Here is a 13,697-nt window from a genome sequence, read left to right on the forward strand (position 1 = left end):
CCCCAGGCGCCCAGCTTCTCTCCCTAACACAACCTGGCCAGACAGCTTCCTCCAAAGGTCCTCCCAACTCTGCAGGCTGACCACAGGGATGGTCCTTCCCACTGTGTCTTGCATCCCTGCCCCCTACCCAGACCATGCTGTCTGGGCCCCCGCGAGCTCAGCATCCCTGGACGCCCCAGTCCACTGCCCCTGCCCACGAGTTGCCTGGGATGCTGTTCCCATCTCGTGGACTTAGGGACCCCTGCTGCGACCCTCCAGGAAGCCTTCCCTACGTCCCCCCGGAAGCTTCTGTCCCCCAGCCTCTGTCCCCCACCTAGGAAGACTCCTGGGGCGCCCCTTCCTGGGCTGTGAGCCAGACAGAGACAGAGGTTCCCATGGCCCGTACACAGGCATGTCTGTCCATGGGGCCAGCTGCCTTCTAGAAGCTTTACTTTCTAATACACCTGGAGGAAGTAGAAGGTGGCTATCAGCTGGGGACTCCCAGTGGAGTGTGCTTATTTTAAAAATGAGAGGACTGGGAGCGACCTAGATGCCCACTGGCGGGTGAGTGGATAGAGGGGATGTGGTGCACACGTACAGTGGACTAGTACTCCGCCACGGAAAGGAACGGAATCGGGTCATTTGCAGAGATGTGGATGGACCTAGAGACGGTCATACAGAGTGAAGTAAGTCAGAAAGAGAAAAACAGATATCGTGTATTAACTCATATATGTGGAATCTAGAAAAATGGTACAGATGAACCTGTGTTTGCAAAGTGGAAACAGAGACACAGAGAGAACAAACGTATGGACACAAAGGGGGGAAAGGGAGGGTGGGATGAACTGGGAGATTGGGACTGACATATATATACTACTATGTATAAAATAGATAACTAACGAGAACCCGCTGTATAGCACAGGGAACTCCACTTTGCTGTACGGTAGAAACTAACACAACATTGTAAAGCAACTATAGCCCAATAATAAAAAAACAAACAAACAAAAAATGAGAGGAGTGAAGGTCAAAGAAGGAAAGCAACTTGCCCAGCATCACCAGCCTCCAGGCGATGCCCAGCTCTGAACCCACTGACATGCACTAGTCATACCCCAGGTCCTCCATCAGGTGGGTACCTCCTCCTACAGCCCCAGGCTTGGGACCCTGAGCAGCTGCTGCGGCGGTGGCAGCGGTGCCCACTCCCCACCAGGGACTCTGCCCCCGCGCAGCCCCGTGGAGGCTTCCCGTGCTGCCTCTCCCAGCTGCTGGGGCACCTGGGCAGCCCTTGCTTGTTTCTGACACTGGGCCCCAGGTGAGGTGAAGACACCTGTCCTGGCTTTTCCCCATTTGAACAGGGCCCTGTGGGATGCTGGCTGGAACCACATTTTGGGAATTGAGTCCAGAGGCTTCTTTAAAAAGGAGAGAAAAGCCAGCAGCGTGCTGGCGGGTGCACAAGGGGGCTGGCAGGTGGCTGGGACCATCTCGCACTCGGGTTACAGGGAAGTTTCCGTTCCGGCCCCTGAGGAAGCTCCCTGGGCCCTGATTGGCTCGGGCTGAGCGGCCTTTGCTCTCGCCCAGGAGAGCCCCGTATAATAGAGACCCGGGCCGTGAGCTCAGACCCGCGGAGGCCGGAGGAAGCGCCTGGGGCTCCCTCTTCCCGGGCCAGGTGTGCCCGCCCAGGTGCCCGGCGGCGCAGGGGGCGCGCCAGGGCCAGGAGGCTGACACGGCCCAGACACCCCACAAGTCCGGCGGCACCCCGAGGCCGCGGGACCCCAGGCGGGGAGAGGGGGCCCCCAGCGCCGCGTCCCCGACCCCGCAATGGCGGGCGAGGCCCGGGCCGGTGGGGACACGGCGCTGCGCCGCCTCCTGAGGCTGCACCGCACGGAGATCGCCGTGGCCATGGACAGCGCCTTCCCGCTGCTGCACGCGCTGGTCGACCACGACGTGGTCCCCGAGGACAGATTCCAGGTGGGCCCCAACCAGACCAGCAACCCAGCAACGCGCCCCAGCCTTCCCAGCGCCCGCGCCCAGGAGCCGGCGAGGTCGCCGAAGACCCGCTCCAGAGGGACCCTCCCCAGCCCCGCCCCTCCCCACTCTCCCGCCCCCAAGCCCCAGCGCCAGGGGTAAGGTCCCTGCCGCTAACGCCTCAGCCTGCCCCACGCCCCACCCGCCAGCGGAGCGAACGGTCTCCAAGACAAGTTCCGGTGCCCCGCCCCCACAGATCCCCAAAGCCCCCTCCCAGCCCTTCCCAAGCCCCCCTCTAAGTAGAGCACAGTCCCCTAAGATGAATTCCAGGTGGCCCCCACCTCACCCCAGCACCCTCCTGCCATCCCCTCACCTGCCCCAAGCCACGGGAATGGACACAGGTGCCCAAGTCTCCAGCGGCCTCCTCGGGGTCAGCATTTGCCCTCTGGTCCCGCAGTGGAGGTGGCAGGAAGGGGGGTACCTGGGAAGGGCAGGGCCCCCATTCCCACTTTGCTTCAGGAGACGCTACGTCTGAAGGAGAAGCAGGGCTGCCCACAGGCCTTCCACGCGCTCCTCTCGTGGCTCCTGACCCAGGACACGGCCGTCATCCTGGACTTCTGGAGGGTTCTCTTCAAGGACTACAACCTGGAGAGATACACCCGGCTGCAGCCCATCCTGGACAGCTTCCCCAAAGGTGGGGGGCACGGGGGGCTGGGGTCCCGGCCGGCTCAGCCTCCCTCACTGGCTGGCGGCTGGAGTCATCCTCTGAGCCCCAGCTGGACTGTGTGAGGGGAGGCGCGGGGCTGTTTAGGGAGCCCCGGACATCACCTGGACCATCTTGGCTTCTAAGAGCAAAGAGCTGAGGCCTCACCTGCCTGAACGGGGCGTCAGTTCTGGGCTTGAAGCTCAACCTCCGGCCCTGCACACGCCCGCAGATGTGGACCTCAGCCAGCCCCGGAAGGGGAGGAGGCCCCCGGCTGGCCCCAAGGCCACCGTGCTGCTGCCCAGGCCCCCCACCAAGAGGAAGGCCCTGGAGGAGCCGAGGGCCACCCCACCAGCAGCTCTGTCCCCGAGGGGCGCCTCCAGCCCAGGTACCCAGCTTGAGGAGCCGGTGGGGTCACAGATCCCCTCACGGAGCCCTACACCCCCTGACCACACCCCCTCCCCGACCTGGTCCGGGAGCATCTGTCCCTCCTGCTTGGCCCAGAGCCAGCCTGGCAGAGGTCCCTCTGGGGACTTGGATGGGCACCCTGTATGAGCCCTGCAGCCCTTGTTGACCCCCGGGCCCTGTGAGTAGGCAGGTGGGTGTACTTCCTTTCTCCTGATGTGGACATCAGAGCCCGGTAAAGCAAGAGGACACACCAGAGTCCGGGAGACCCCACCGGGCACTCTCCCACCTGCCCCCTGGCCTTGGCCCAGCAGCGGGAGGAGGGCCAGGCTGTCCCTGCTCCCCCACAGGATCCCAAGCCAAGGCCAAGCCCTCCAAGAAGTCAGAGAGCAACGCAGAGCCACAGCGCCTCCCGCTGGGCAACGGTGAGCCAGGCCCCAGGTCTGGGGGTCAGGGGCCCGTCTCGGGAGCTGGGACCATGCTGGCCTGGGGTCACCCCACCTGTGCCCATCTGAGTGCCCCATCCTTCAGGGCCAGCTCGGACTCTGCTTCCTCCAGAGAATCCCCCCTGTCCCTTGGCCAGATGCAACCTGGGACCCGGAGACCTCCCGTGGGCCCCTGGTGCCAGCCTGAGGGCAGACCCTGGGGACCCTGCCTCCCTCTCAGCCCAGCCCAGGGCCACATCCCAGCGTCTCTGTTCATTCCTGCCAGCTGGGTTCGGACGGCTCGTACACCACACACCAGACCACACCACATACGTGTACACACACACGCACACGCACTCCATGGCCCGTCTCTGCACTTACATGTGGGCTGTCTGTCTGTCTGTGGAGGGGCTGGACCCCCTCCCCGGCCTGCCCTGCGTGGAAAGAAGGAAGGATTCTGCTGCCCAGACACCCCTCACTCCCCACTGCCCATGCTCAGGAGCCGTCGTCCCAATAGATGACCCCCCCTTTGGTGCTCCCTTCCCCAGGAATTCAGACCATGTCCGCTTCGGTCCAGAGAGCCATGGCCGTGTCATCTGGGGGCGTCCCAGGAGCCCGCGGGGCCGTGGAGGGGGTCCTCGTCCAGCAGGTGTTTGAGGCAGGTAGACGGCGCTGGGGAGGGGCTGCCAGGGGATCCGCGTCCCCGCTCAGCTCCCTGGTGGCTCCAGAGCAGCTGGGACATGGACGAGGCAGCCCCCACTCCCTGCAGGCGGTCTGCCGTCTCTGGAGGGGATGGTCTGGGCAGGGCTTGGGGCACCCTTGGACTCTAAGCTGGACAACCTGCGGCCCCGGCCCCGCCCGCCCCATCCTTGCATCTCCTCCTTCCTCCACTCTGTGTGCTGCACACGCTCTGGGGACGCCGAGGACCCTGGGAGCTGATGCGGGCTCCAGTCTCACCCACCAGGGGTGGTCCCAAGGAGCCCTACAGCGGTTTCCTAGGGCTGTTATGATGAGTTGCCACAAACTGGGTGGCTTAAAGCAACAGAAACGCCAAAATCAAGGTGTGGGCGGGGCCAGGCTTGCTGCCTCAGAGGCTCTAGGGCAGAGTCTTCTCTGCTTCCTGCAGCTCATGGCAACCCCCATGCCCCGGCTTGTAGTCACATCACTCCAGCTCGTCACCACAGAGCCTCCTCCCTGTGTCTCTCTGCGTCCTCTTCTCTTCTCATAAGAATGCTGTCCTTGGACTTCGGTCCAGGGCAAGCCCATCTTAACATCTGCAAAGGCCCTACTTGCACATACGGCTGCATTCCGAGACTCCAAGCGGACAAGACTTTGGGAGTTGGGAGATGTGCTTCCCCCAGCAGAGAATCCCTCCTGTGTCCAGGACCCTGGGCCCGGAGCTGACAGGGGTGGGGTTTGTGGGGGAGGAACAGCAAGCTGTAGAGCCTCCCTGCCAGGCCCCCCCACCCGTCTCCTCCCAGGTGGCTCCAAGAAGTGCATCCAGGTTGGGGGGGAGTTTTACGCTCCCAGCAAGTTTGAAGACCCCGGTGGGGGAAAGAACAAGACCCGAAGCGGCAGCCTGAAGACCCTGGTCCGAGCCAAGGGGACCCAGGCTCCTGCCCCTGTAAGCGCTGCTGGGACCGCCCCTGGGGAGGCCTGGCCCTCGGCCCCCTCCCCCCAGCACCCGGGGCAGCAGCTTCACGTCGCCTCCGGTGGGGAGCTCTGCTGGGGCTGGGGACTGCCCCTCCCGCCCGAATGCCTCCCCTGCTGGTGACCCTCTCTCTTCTCCCTGGCAGGGTGGAGGCGATTCGAGGGCAGGCCAGCCGGAAAAGGCCTCGGGCCCCCCTGCCCTCCCCAGTGAGCCCCAGCTGCACCAGGTAACGCCCAGAGCACCCCCAGGGTCCTGAGGGCGGGGCCTCCTGCCGATTTGCCACGTGTCCAGGGCAGTCACTCCAGGGACGGGAGGGCAGAGGTCTAAGCTTCTGTTCACAGGATGGAGCACCTTATTTTTCAGAGTATTTTTTTCTGATAATACCCAACTGTAAAAATTCACGTAAGTTAGAGCAAGTGAGTCCCTCCGGGCTCTTAAAGCCACAGCATTTGGTCCAGCTGCCAGCTGTCCCACGCCTGGCAGGTGGGCCCTTGGTGTGGCTGTGTCCCCTGCCAGCAGCCAGGAACCCAAGCGCCACGTACGCCCTCGGGCTCCCAGCACCGTTTCTGCCATGGATCCGCCAGGCGCTGTGCTGGGCCCCGGGGACCAAGAAATGAGGGGGACTCGTGCCTGCCCCCAGGAGCTCCTGGGCTGGTGGGGTCGGGGGGGATTGCTACCGTGAGTGTGCCCCTCACTGTGAGGGGCTGCCCAGCTCTGTAGTCCCCGGGGGGCTTCTGAAGGAAGTGGCGTCCAGGGGGGCACGGTGGGTGCCATCCAGGCGAGGGCGCAAGCAGGCCTCAGGCGGAGGGGACAGCGGGTGCCCAGGGCCCACGGGAACACCGCTGGGCCTGCCCCCCCGCCGCCCCGTGGGTGTGGGCGTGCGGTCTTGGGGCCGCCTGGAGCACAGGCACCCGCGAGGAACCAGCCTCCCTTAGGGACCGTTCTTCCCAGGAGGGGCGGCCCAGGAGGGGCTCGGGGCTAGAGCCTCAGAGGCGGAGGGGTCTTGGGGAGCCCTGGGGAGCAGGCAGCCAGGGCGGGGTTTCAGCAGGGAGCAGGCGAGGGGAGTCTCTCGGGGAGGGCGCTGCCCAGACGCTGCGTGTCTCTCCCCTGTGTCAGAAGAACGAGGATGAGTGCGCGGCGTGCGGGGACGGCGGGGAGCTCCTCTGCTGCGACGGCTGCCCCCGTGCCTTCCACCTGGCCTGCCTGACCCCGCCGCTGCACCGGATCCCCAGGTGGGCCCGGCACTGGCCGCCCCGCCCGGCCTCGCAGCCTCCTCACTCGCCCGCCCTGAGTGGGAGGCCGCCCAGAAGTCTCTCCACGCCAGGGATGGGCAGTGAGGCCGGCCTGGGAGGGGGCCTTGGCTCAGGTCGCCGGGCGGTGGGGCTGGGGCCCGGGATCCTCCCACCCACCTCCCCGCATGGCCGCGCTGTTCCCCGAGCCTGGCCGGCAGGGCCCTGAGGCCCAAGGCAAGGAATGGCCATCCCGTCCCATCTCGCCCCATCTTCCCCCCCAGCCCAAACCGCCACAAGCAGCTGACCACCAGCACTAAGCAGAGTCTGACTCCAAGCCGGGCTGGGGAGCACAGAGGCCACAGAGCTGCCCCCCAAGGGCCGGGGGGTGCCCATCCTAGGTCCAGCGCAAGGCCCCCTGCCCTGGCCCCCCGGGAGAGCGCTGTCACTACCAGCAGCTTCCGCAGGTCAGGGCGACCTGGGTGCGGGGAGGAGCACCGGGTGGGCACTCTCGCCCCGACCCTGCCCTGCTCACCGCATGACCTTGACCGGGTCACATCTCTCTGAGCTAAAACAAGGGGCTCTGGCCGGGCCATCCCTCGTCTCCGCTCAATGCTGTCTTCCATTCTCTTCCTTCCTGCCCTTGACCGGCTCCTGTTCTACTGGGCACCATCCCCCCGGGGAATCGAGGGAGGGTCCCAGGGATGTAACGAGGCCAGCCTAGGGAGGCCCCGCCTGCAAGGCAGGGCCCGTGAGAGCCAGGCACAGGCACAGGCTGCCGCAGGTTTGCGGGTGTCAGGAATTCTTGGGGCTCATCTGAGAAGCACGCGGCGGACGTGCCAGGCTGGCGAGGGCTGCCCCACTGGGGTAACTACCCCAGCATCCTGGGCTCTCCTGCTCACCGGCCGGGCAGGCCCTTCCCCTGTGGCTCCGCCCATTCCCCTTAGTTTCCCCATCGGGGAACGGAAAGGGTGACCTGGAGGAGCCCTCAGGCCTCCCCTGTGGTGCGGGCTTGGGAGTCTACCGTCCCCTCTGCCTCGCCCTGCATGTCTCTGGCCGGTGACAACGCGAGCAGCGGGACCTGGCGGTGCACCAGCTGCCTCCAGGGAAGAGCCCAGCGGGACCTGCCCCGGGCTGAGGAGCCCCGGCCCCAGGAGCCGCCTGCAGAGACCCCGGTACACACAGGCCCACTCCCAGGCCCTCTGTCCGCCGGCTGCCTGCCTTCTGGCCACTCCTGTGGGTCGGGCCTGCCCCAGCCAGAGAGCCATGTGTCTCCCACCCTGGCCTGGCCCCATCAATTCCACTTTCGCCCATGGGGCCACGGGGGCGCAGGCCACCGGGAAGCGGCCCTTACAACGGCCCCGCTTCTCAGTACTCTGCTTTGGGGGCCTTCAGCTCTGTCAGCCCAACACAGGGGACGCACTTCGACCACCGATAACATTCTCCAAAAATGTTTTAAGTGTTCTGTTACCACAAAGTCACAACGGATACGATGCGTGCCCCAGCATACGCCGAGTGTGTACTCTGACAGCCCGTGAGGGCCACGGGGCCCCGCCTTTAGATGGGGAAAGGGTCAGGGAACTTGCTGGGACCACAGAGCCAGGAACCGCACCCGGGCCTTTCCCACCTAGTGTGGCGCTCCTCCCCCCGACACCAGCCCCCGGTTCCCGGGGCCCCAGCGGTCATTAACTCCTGGGTGGTGCTGGGCAAGTCCCCTGCAACACCTCTGAGAACTGACCCTCCGGTTCCAGGTCCTCCTGGCACTGAGGTCAGCGGGAGAGGAGGCGAGGGGACCGCCCAGGGAGCGCCCCGCTGGAATGGATGTTGCAGTCACCTACAAGCACCTGCTGGCCTCACCTCCTGCAGCCCCCCCGCTTGTGCTGGACCCCTCGGCCCTGCACCCCCTGCTGTGTGTGGGCCCTGAGGGGCAGCAGGTGAGAGGGGTGCTGGGGTCAGGGTGGCTGTCTTCAGGGAGCTCAGGGTCTACAGGGGCAGCCAGGCGAGCCTGAAACAGGACCGTGACAGGCGGGGGTAAGGAGGCAGGATTCAGCTGGAGGTTAGGAGTGGGGGCCGGGGGAGGGGGGCTGCCAGGAGCTGCCAGGCTGGCCGGGGGAGGGCGGGTGGAGGAGGCTGGAGGGAGGCCCAGGGGCTCTTGGGGTTGCTAGATTACCCAGAACAAGGTGCGGGCTCTGCGGGGGAGGGTGAAGGGAAGGGGGCTGCTGGAGGAATTCCAGAGGACGCGACCGTTCTCTCATCGCTCTTGAAAGCCCCCTCACAAGGGCAGGACGATAAAGGGGGCAGAGTTCGCAGCCCCAGGTCTCCCAGCCCCTCCTGCCTCCTCTGGAGCAGATGCCCTTCTGCATCCCCTTGACTAGCCCTGAAGGGGGTCCGGGTCCACCAAGGGGGACCGAGACGGGGCACCTAGTTTCGCCAAGGTGCAGCCCAAAAGTGCTGGGGCGCCCTTGACCTCTCCAGGCCTGGATCCCGAAACCTCGGACTCGCCCCCCACCCCGTGCGCCTCTCCCAGCCGTTCAAGCCCGGGCGGGGTCCCGGGGCCGTGCGCCCCTCCCCGGCCCCCGGTCACCCCGCCGTGGTCCGTCTGCAGGGCCCGGCGCCCGGCGCGAGGTGCGGGGTGTGCGGGGACGGCGCGGACGCGCTTCGGTGCTCACACTGCGCCGCCGCCTTCCACTGGCGCTGCCACTACCCCGCCGGCGCTGCCCGGCCCGGGTGAGTGCGGGGCCGGGACCAGGAGGGGGAGGGGGGAGGCCCGGCGCCCCCCAACGGCTTTAAGATTCCGGTGTCCAGAGGACACTCCCAGCCCTGCCCCAGCCCCGGCGGCGTGCAGCCTCTCCTCCGCTCCCCAGGGCCGCCCTGCGCTGCAGATCCTGCTCCGGAGACCCCGCCCCGGCCCCCGGGGAGGGGGCGCCCGCCGCGAGTCCCGCCCCGAGCCCCGCCCGCCCGGCTCCCGGGACCCCCAAGCTCATCGCCAAAGCCGCCGCCGCCGGCCCTGGGGCGCAGGTGAAGGGCGACGCCGCGGGGCTGGGGGTGGGGAAGCACATCTCCAGGGGAGGCCCCGGGCGCCAGCTTCGCGGGTGTGCCCCAAACCTCCTGACCGTGTGTTCATTCTGTACATACGATATATTTGTTTAAATCGACTCCCGTCTGATAACTTAAATCTGCCGAAAAAGGCAACCCTCCCAAGCCACAGTGGCTATGAAGTCGCCGGTTGGTTGCAGGCTCAGAGCTCCCCTAACCCCCCAGCTGCCCTGGCCCCTTCCGCACCCCCCAGAGTGCCCCGTGCAGGGAGCGCCGTCCTCGGGGTGGGGCGGGGGCAGGGGAGAGTGGGAGGAGGCGCCACACCAGGAGTGAGCACGTGTGGCTCCACCCGTGTCATCTTGCCTCCAATCCTCCAGCAGCCTTGGGCCCTGGGACCTTGGGGAGGAGTGACTAGCCTCACTGAACCTTCACTTCCCAGGGCTCCCTCAGAGCCGGGGTGGGGGTGGGTCCTGTGTGTCTCCTGCTCAGAGTCCTGCAGAAGGTGGCGCATCTGCCCCGACTGCCCGCAGCAGCGGCCTTCCTGCCCACATCCCTGCCCCTGAAGAATCCTCGGGGGCCCAGGGTGGTGATGTCCTACCCCCGTCCATGGTCCATCCTACCTCCCAGTCCCGCCTCGTAATCCCCTGCACACACAGTGGGTGACAGGGCACCCCAGGCACTGGGCACAAGAGGGCTCACACCTACTGGCGTTCCGCTCCTTCTGGAAGCCTCGCTCCTCATCCCCACCCCTCTGCACTGTGCGTGCCAAGCCCTCACCCAGGGCTGGTGGCGTCAAGGGCTGGAGGAGGTACCGAGATTTGGCTGATTTCAGCTACAAACTGGGCGATTGCATATGGCTGCACTTAGCATGGCCTCGCTCCTCCTAGCCTGCGAGCCAGCGGGAGTGTGCCACGGCCCCGGCTCTGGCCCTCGCCCCTCAGGGGCACGGTTGGCCCCGCAGGCTTGTTGGGTGGCTGAAGGGCTGGCGTGGGAGCAGGCTCTTTCCTGTCTGGACCTCACGTTTCCCATCGGTGACAGGGTCCCTTCCAGCTGGTCCTTGCCCCAGAGGGGTGGCAGGGACCTGGGCAGGCAGCCCCGAGCTCGCCTGCGCCCCCTCGCCTCCGGAGCTGGATGTTAGAATTCAGTTCCCAGGGTCCCGCCTGGAGGAGCGCGCAGCACCCCGCTGCCCTGGCACGGACACCGCCCCAACCCCTGCTGCTGCCTCTGTAGGGAGCCCTGCTTCCGAGGGGATGAGCCCGGCAGGGCTGAGGAAGTTGGGTTGACCTCCTCCCGTTTCTGGGTTCCAGGCGGGGGACGATTCTGCTGCTCATGAGCCGGTTCTGCACAGGGATGACCTGGAGTCCCTCCTGAGTGAGGTAACACGTCACCTGGCTGGGGCTGCACCTGCCCCCCTCTGCCTCCGCCTCCACGGCCTCGGGAGCAGCCAGCTCCTGGGCCACGGGAGCAGCTGGAAACCCCTGTTCTGGGCACACTGGACACCACAGGCCCGCGTCACCCCAGATGGCGCTGGGCCCTCCACGCACCAACGAGCCAGAGCGGGCCCCGAGCTGCTCCCCTTTCTAGCTGCCCTGGAGGTCCCAGGGGCCTGGACCCTGGAGAGCTGGCGGCTGCAGGAACCGGCACCAGGGCCACTGAAGCCTGATGCGGAGGCCGTGACTCTCCCCGGGGGTGGGGGTGGGAGCTAGGCACTCTGGGACCACGCCCCCTCGCAGATCCCTCCCTCCCCCTCCTCAGCCCAGGCCCCTCCACCCGACGATGAACAGCTAGAATCACGGGGAAGAAAAGGTGGCTTTTAGAAAAGGTTAAAGTCCTCCAGCCACCCCCAGACCCCAGGTGGCTAGTACGTGTCCTCAGGGTCCTGGCGTGGCACGGTGGGGATCCCAGCTGACCACGGGGGCCCTGCCTTGGGTGGTGGGCCAAGCACGGGCAGGTCTCAGACACTGAAGCTGTCTTTAGAGGCCCCAAGAGGGCCAGGGGTGACCCGAGGTGCCAATATAGGTGGGCAGAGTGGGGCAGATCCACAAGCCCCTGTGGAGCAGGCCACCCCCGTTCTGTTGGAATCTCGGGCATTCCCATGGCTCCCCCAGTCCCGCTGGAGCGCCAGGCCCTGCGCAGAGCTGGGCAGAGTGAGGGAAGGAGCTGGCCCTGCTGAGACACCTGGGAAGAGGCCACCAGTTGGCAGAACAGCCGTGGTGGCTGTGCCTGGGCTTGCGGGAAGCTCAGAGGAGCGTGGGATGAGGCGTGCCCCCCGACCGACGTCTGGTGGGGCCTCGGGCCTGTTTCCGCACCTTTGAATGGGAGGGCTGGGTTGGATGGCGCCTTCCCATCACGATGTTTATGACTCAGGTGGCCCCGGAGGCCAGGGCAGGCCGGATGTGGGCCCGGCAGGCACACCTGTCCCCTGAGGTTCTGGCCAGGGCCCAAGCCCCGCTCTCTGCTCTGTCCCGCAGCACTCCTTTGACGGCATCCTGCAGTGGGCCATCCAGAGCATGTCCCGCCCAGTGGCCGAGGCGCCCACCTTCCCCTCCTGATCCAGGACCCCAGCCTTCAGGCGGCATGGGAGGAGGAGGGGAGGCACCGGAGGACGCTGCCAGAGCCGGAGCAGACCTCATACGCACAGCCACTGGCTTGGAAAGGGACCGAGGGGGAGGTTAGGACCAGGAACTGAGATGTTCTGAGTGCCGTCAACAGTCAGCTTGTCAGCAGCCGTGCCTGTGGCGGCACAAAGCCATCGTGTGTGCTGAAATTAAAGTCACTTCTGTGGGTTCGACATGCTCTCCAGTACAGTGTGCTTGTTTCGGGGGTGGGGGTCTGTTGCCCTGTGTTTCTGGTGCCCGTCGTGTAGGCCGATTTGGCTGTAACGGGAAGAGAATGCTGTGAGCAGAATCCCTCTGGTCCATCCTCTGCTGGAGCCCCCAGGGCCTTGCCCCGCCCCCAGCACAGCCCCTGCCCCGCGTGGTCTGGTCCCGCCCACCTCTGCCCACCCCCCACGTGCTCCTACCTCCTCTGCTCCTCGCAGGGCCAAGCTCATCCCCACCCCAGGGCCTTTGCACGGGCTGCCCCCTCTGCTCGGAGTTCCCCTGCCTTGGTGCTTTGCGCGCCTGTTTTCTCACCTGTGAGATCTCAGCTCCTCATTCATTCATTCAGAGTCATTTATTCGGGAAACCTTTACTGTGGCTCTTCTATACGCTGAGCATTAGGGGTCCTAGAGGGACATTCTGGTGACAGATCACTCACAAGAGGAGGTGACCTCAGACAGAAGCAGGAAACAGGACAGGGGTCAGGGGGCCAGAGTGTGCCAGGGGAGGGGCTGGAAGCTAGAGTGGTGTGTCCGGGACAGACATCAGGTCAGGTGACGGGGGCACAGTGGGCCGCCGTGGACAGCGCTATGTTTATTTTGCTCGTGGCGCCCACCACCGGGAGACAGCCCGTCAGAACTGAGTTCTTCCCTAGTGGTGTCTGTCTCCCCTGAAAGCGGCCACTGCGGGACCTGGGACCCTGTGTGGTTCTCAGCCATGTCCCCAGGACCTGGCACAGCCGCTGGGTCGGTGTTGGTGGAAGGAGATGGCAGGGCTGTCGTAGCCCCCACCTGCAGAGCCCCCCGTGGTAGAAGCCCTGACGGGGGTCAGAGCCCTGGGGAGGGAGGGGTAGCTGCAGGCCTCATGTGCGTTGGGGGCAGAGGTGGGATGTGTGCTGATTTGGCACCTGTGGCTTGTGTCCCCACCCCGGGCGGGGGAGCCGGCAGGGAGTAGCAGCAGGAATGGGGGTCCCAGCTCAGGACACACAGCCCTTGGACTTCTGGGGGTCTCGTGGCTCACTCAGACCCTCTGGAGCCCCTCTGTGCCGGGCACACATTAGGTAGCCTCTGCGGGGGAGGGACAGGGCATGTCGGCCCACCCAGGACAGCACTGGGGAGGGGCTGGCCGATGCCCTCCAGCGTAGGGGGTGACTGCCCCAGGCCACAGGGTCGAGCCGTTTATTCAAACAGGGACCCACTGCTGAGGACACTAGTGTCACATGAACGAGCGGGCAGCTGTTCCAGGCCAGGCCCGGCTAGGCGGGCAGCAGTGGGCCAGAGGGAAGTGGGCAGCGATGGCAGGAGGGACACAGCGGCCGTGGCCGCATGTGGAGCGTCCCAGCTTGGAGGCCGGATCACGTTTGTGGACAAGGGAAGAGCCAGAGGAGGGAGGAGACCAGAGTCGAGGCTTGGCGGGTGGGGGGAACGCCCCGAGCAGGGTCCTCCGGGGGAGGGAAGGCAGGGGGGGAATGGAGCGGAGGCCCTTCCCGAC

General features: G+C 65.9%; 1 protein-coding gene across 3 annotated transcripts; it reads left to right on the forward strand.

The window, feature by feature from the left end:
• Positions 1-1,688: 1,688 nt before the first annotated feature.
• On the forward strand, positions 1,689-12,178 carry AIRE (autoimmune regulator). 3 transcript variants are annotated; one of them, XM_082459861.1, is made up of 14 exons: positions 1,689-1,941; positions 2,458-2,632; positions 2,874-3,029; positions 3,397-3,471; positions 4,020-4,133; positions 4,953-5,095; positions 5,268-5,348; positions 6,239-6,354; positions 7,427-7,526; positions 8,103-8,285; positions 8,957-9,078; positions 9,216-9,369; positions 10,695-10,763; positions 11,859-12,178. In XM_082459861.1, exons 1-14 carry the CDS (start codon positions 1,792-1,794, stop codon positions 11,937-11,939), a joined length of 1,719 nt encoding a protein of 572 aa, XP_082315987.1. In that variant the 5' UTR covers positions 1,689-1,791; the 3' UTR covers positions 11,940-12,178. The 3 variants fall into 3 exon arrangements, with proteins under 3 accessions (XP_082315987.1, XP_082315988.1, XP_082315989.1); XM_082459862.1 differs by having other exon boundaries at positions 6,242-6,354; XM_082459863.1 differs by having other exon boundaries at positions 2,497-2,632.
• Positions 12,179-13,697: the final 1,519 nt, after the last annotated feature.

This window comes from Balaenoptera physalus (genome assembly GCF_965194825.1).
Source record: "Balaenoptera physalus genome assembly, chromosome: 4".
NCBI classification, from domain to species: domain Eukaryota; kingdom Metazoa; phylum Chordata; class Mammalia; order Artiodactyla; family Balaenopteridae; genus Balaenoptera; species Balaenoptera physalus.